This window comes from Triticum aestivum, chromosome 6B (genome assembly GCF_018294505.1).
Source record: "Triticum aestivum cultivar Chinese Spring chromosome 6B, IWGSC CS RefSeq v2.1, whole genome shotgun sequence".
NCBI classification, from domain to species: domain Eukaryota; kingdom Viridiplantae; phylum Streptophyta; class Magnoliopsida; order Poales; family Poaceae; genus Triticum; species Triticum aestivum.
The window spans coordinates 694,640,738-694,645,103 of NC_057810.1; the positions used below are offsets into that span (position 1 = coordinate 694,640,738).

At 50.3% G+C, this 4,366-nt stretch overlaps 1 protein-coding gene across 1 annotated transcript; it reads left to right on the forward strand.

Moving 5' to 3' along the window:
• Positions 1-1,917: 1,917 nt before the first annotated feature.
• On the forward strand, positions 1,918-3,990 carry LOC123139404 (quinone oxidoreductase PIG3). Its single transcript, XM_044559210.1, has 6 exons — positions 1,918-2,288; positions 2,389-2,568; positions 2,886-2,967; positions 3,059-3,166; positions 3,313-3,471; positions 3,612-3,990. Exons 1-6 carry the CDS (start codon positions 2,031-2,033, stop codon positions 3,806-3,808), a joined length of 984 nt encoding a protein of 327 aa, XP_044415145.1. The 5' UTR covers positions 1,918-2,030; the 3' UTR covers positions 3,809-3,990.
• The last annotated feature ends 376 nt before the right edge of the window (positions 3,991-4,366 follow it).

The following is a 4,366-nucleotide window of genomic DNA, read 5'->3' on the forward strand; positions in this document are numbered from 1 at the left end:
GAGTGCTTTGGGTGTGCCAAACATCACAACGTAACTGGGTGACTATAAAGGTGCACTACGGGTATCTCAGAAAGTGTCTGTTGGGTTGGCACGAATCGAGACTGGGATTTGTCACTCCGTATGATGGAGAGGTATCTCTGGGCCCACTCGGTAATGCATCATCATAATGAGCTCAATGTGACCAAGTGTCTGGTCACGGGATCATGCATTACAGTATGAGTAAAGTGACTTGCCAGTAACGAGATTAAACGAGGTATTGGGATACTGACGATCGAGTCTCGGGCAAGTAACGTACCGATTGACAAAGGGAATTGTATACGGGATTGATTGAATCCTCGACATCGTGGTTCATCTGATGAGATCATTGAGGAGCATGTGGGAGCCAACATGGGTATACAGATCCCGCTGTTGGTTATTGACCGGAGAGGCGTCTCGGTCATGTCTGCATGTCTCCCGAACCCGTAGGGTCTACACACTTAAGGTTCGGTGACGCTAGGGTTGTAGAGATATTAGTATGCAGTAACCTGAAAGTTGTTCGGAGTCCCAGATGAGATCCCGGACGTCACGAGGAGTTCCGGAATGGTCCGGAGGTGAAGAATTATATATAGAAAATGCAGTTTCGGCCATCGGGAAAGTTTCAGGGGTCACCGATATTGTATCGAGACCACTGAAAGGGTCCCGGGGGTCCACCGGGTGGGGCCACCTATCCCGAAGGGCCCCACGGACTGAAGTGGGAGGGGAACCAGCCCCTGGTGGGCTGGTGCGCCCCCCTTGGGCCACCCCTGCGCCTAGGGTTGGAAACCCTAGGGGTGGGGGGCGCCTCCACTTGCCTTTGGGGGCAAGCCACCCCCTTGGCCGCCGCCCCCCTTGGAGATCCCATCTCCTAGGGCCCCCCCCAGGGGGCCTATATAAAGAGGGGGGAGGGAGGGCAGCCGCACCCATGCTCTTGGCGCTCCCCTCTCCCGTTGCTACACCTCTTCCTCTCATAGAAGCTTGGCGAAGCCCTGCCGAGATCGCTGCTGCATCCACCACCACACCGTCGTGCTGCTGGATCTCCATCAACCTCTCCTTCCCCTTGCTGGATCAAGAAGGAGGAGACGTCTTCCTCAACCGTACGTGTGTTGAACGTGGAGGTGCTGTCCGTTCAGCACTAGGATCATCGGTGATTTGTATCACGACGAGTACGACTCCCTCAACCCCGTTCTCTTGAACGCTTCCGCTCGCGATCTACAAGGGTATGTAGATGCACTCCTTTCTCTTGTTGCTAGATGAACTCATAGATTGATCTTGGTGAAAGCGTAGAATTTTTTTAATTTTCTGCAACGTTCCCCAACACACGCCGACAACCCCTACGGGTTCACACCTGCGACAATGACAACGAGTGCAACGGCTCTGGCGGGAGGTCTTCGACCTCACGTCTGGCTGGAAGTAGTAGGATTTTTTAGAGTAGTTTTTAGTTGTTTTTATTACACGATCTTTTACACTACAAAAATCTATGAATGAATATGAACAGCTCGATGCCGCCTTGTTTGAAATATTGTTGGACGGACGGCGTTCGACCGGATGTCCACCAATGCGTCACGAACAAAGGTGGGTTTTGTCAGGGATTAAATGGAAAGTGGGGCGGGGGAGACGAGACGGTTACGCTATAAGTGAGTAGACATGAGCTCTCGGCAAAATAGCTCGACGCCAAAATATTAAAAACTTAAAACCTCTTATTTGATTTTTCTGCATTTTAAAATAAAAATCTAAATTTAAAATGCAAATGCAAATGCAAATGTGATCTTATTCGAAACCTCAATCGTCACATCCGTGTTCGTTTGACCGATGCCGTTGAAGATGCCCTGACCACATTTTGCCGTCCAACTTTCTTGGGCCGGATCCGGTCGGAGAAGCCCGGCCCTATATCCGAGCAGAGCCGCCGAGAGCAGAGCCGTGGAGCAGTGGCCTGCAGACGCGGAGCTACCGAGAGCCGGAAGCCGGAAGCAAGTGAGCTGAGCGCAGGCGGGTGGAGGCGGACGGACGCGACGATGAGGGCGGTGGCGATCGCGAGCCCCGGCGGGCCGGAGGCGCTGCAGGTGCGCGAGGTGGACGACCTCCCGGCGCCGGGGGAGGGCGAGGTGCTCGTCGCGGTGGCCGCCGCCGGCGTCAACCGCGCCGACACGGTCCAGCGGCAGGGCCGGTACCCGCCGCCGCCCGGCGCCTCCCCCTACCCGGGGCTCGAGTGCTCCGGCACCATCCTCGCGCTCGGGGCCAACGTGCCCCCGCGCTGGGCCGTCGGCGACCAGGTGATGTCGCCGTCTCCCCTGCCCTGCCCCCATGGTGATAAGATAACCGCTGCTGCTCCGGAGTCTGAACCTCAATTTTGCATACGCTTTTGCGTCGCAGGTGTGCGCGCTGCTTACCGGTGGCGGGTATGCGGAGAGGGTGGTGGTGCCGGCGGGGCAGCTGCTCCCGGTGCCGGAGGGGGTGTCCCTGACCGACGCCGCCGGCTTGCCCGAGGTGGCCTGCACCGTCTGGTCCACCGTCTTCATGACCAGCCACCTCTCCCCCGGCGAATCCTTCCTTGTAAGAAATTCTCTCTTGCTAATTTGTTGCCCCATGTGATGATTGCAAACGGCGTATCAATTCACTGCACTTGCTGCTTTGTGAGGATGAGATTGCTTGTGAATCTCTTACTGGCTTACACTGAGAATTGAGTCCCATATCTTTTTGGTAGAACAAATTGGCATGCTTCAGTTAACTGGGGAATAGCAAAGTAGATGATGGCTATAATTATGGAGTGTGAACTACTTTAGCAGTTACTCATATGCAAAATGGGGTGAATTATCCTGGACTCCTGGCTGTATGTATTCCTGATGGTTGGGTGTCTCCAATGTATGCAGATCCATGGCGGATCGAGTGGAATCGGTACATTCGCTATACAGATTGCGAAGCACCTTGGTGTTAAGGTTTTTGTTACTGCAGGTTTGTTAGTTATACACTTACTAAGAGAAAAAATAAGATATTACCAAATCGTTTCTGAATCTGTGCTAGTAACTCTGTCACTCTATTCTAGGAAGCGAAGAAAAACTAGCTGCCTGCAAAGGTTTGGGAGCGGATGTATGCATAAACTACAAAACTGAAGATTTTGTAGCGCGCGTAAAAGAAGAAACCGATGGAAAGGGTATGCTGCTGCTACCCTTTTGCAATGTTTGATACTCGGATCTGTTCTTCTGTTATGGTGGTTGCTAACCCCTAGTGTGTTACCTACTCACACCTATCAAGTTTATATACTCCTACATTAACAATAATACAAAATACCTTTACCAGGTGTTGATGTCATTCTGGACAATATCGGCGCATCTTATCTCCAGCGCAATCTGAACAGCTTAGCTGTTGATGGTAGACTCTTCATCATCGGTTTCATGGGAGGCACTACAACTGAAGTGAACCTGCAGGCGATGCTTGCCCGAAGATTGACCATACAAGGTTAGATGGATATTTGTGATTTCAGTATTGCCATCTTATGCCTATACTTGTTTTTTGCTTCATTGTTTTTTCATGATTGTACTATTCCTAAACATCATCTCTAATCTACCACTTGGTCGAATTGCCATGATTTTGTGCAGCTGCTGGATTGCGGAACAGAAGCCTCGCTAACAAAGCCCAGATCGTCAGCGAGGTGGAGAAGAACGTGTGGCCTGCCGTCGTGTCGGGCAAGGTGAAGCCGGTGATTTACAAGACATTCCCTCTGTCTGAAGCAGCTGAATCTCACAAGTTGATGGAGACGAGCTCCCACATTGGCAAGATACTGCTGATTCCATGATTGGATATGGTGTATCATGTATTCATGTGTACACTAGCCGCTGTGGGCACTGTTTACTGTGGTGAACTATGCATGGACATGCCCTTTTATATTGTAATAAGCTGGATCTCTAAGTGCTGGTGAAATTGGATATGTATCTCGAGGATAAATAGTCACAATAAAATGTTGGAACTTGGAAGTCTTGTCCTTTCATCTTATGGGAGGATTATTGATGTTGAGATTTTTCCACAATAGTTTTGACTGAATTTCCGATTTGAATAAGTCGATTCTGTGGGAGGAAGAAGACCGAAGGAGAAAAAAAAAGGGTAAATACCTAACATTCGGATTTTGCCCATTGGCAAATCGAACGTTTTTCATGGCAGCTTTAGTTGATGCGAGGATGGCAAATTAGTTTTCTATGGCAACTTTAGTTGTCGCGAGGATGGCAATTTAGTTGGCAAGCATGTCAATTTTCAGGCAAAAAACAAACTAAGGACGGAATTGACATGCTGAACAACTAAATTTGCCATCCTCGCATCAACTGAAGTTTCCATAAAAACCGTTTGATTTGCTCTAGGC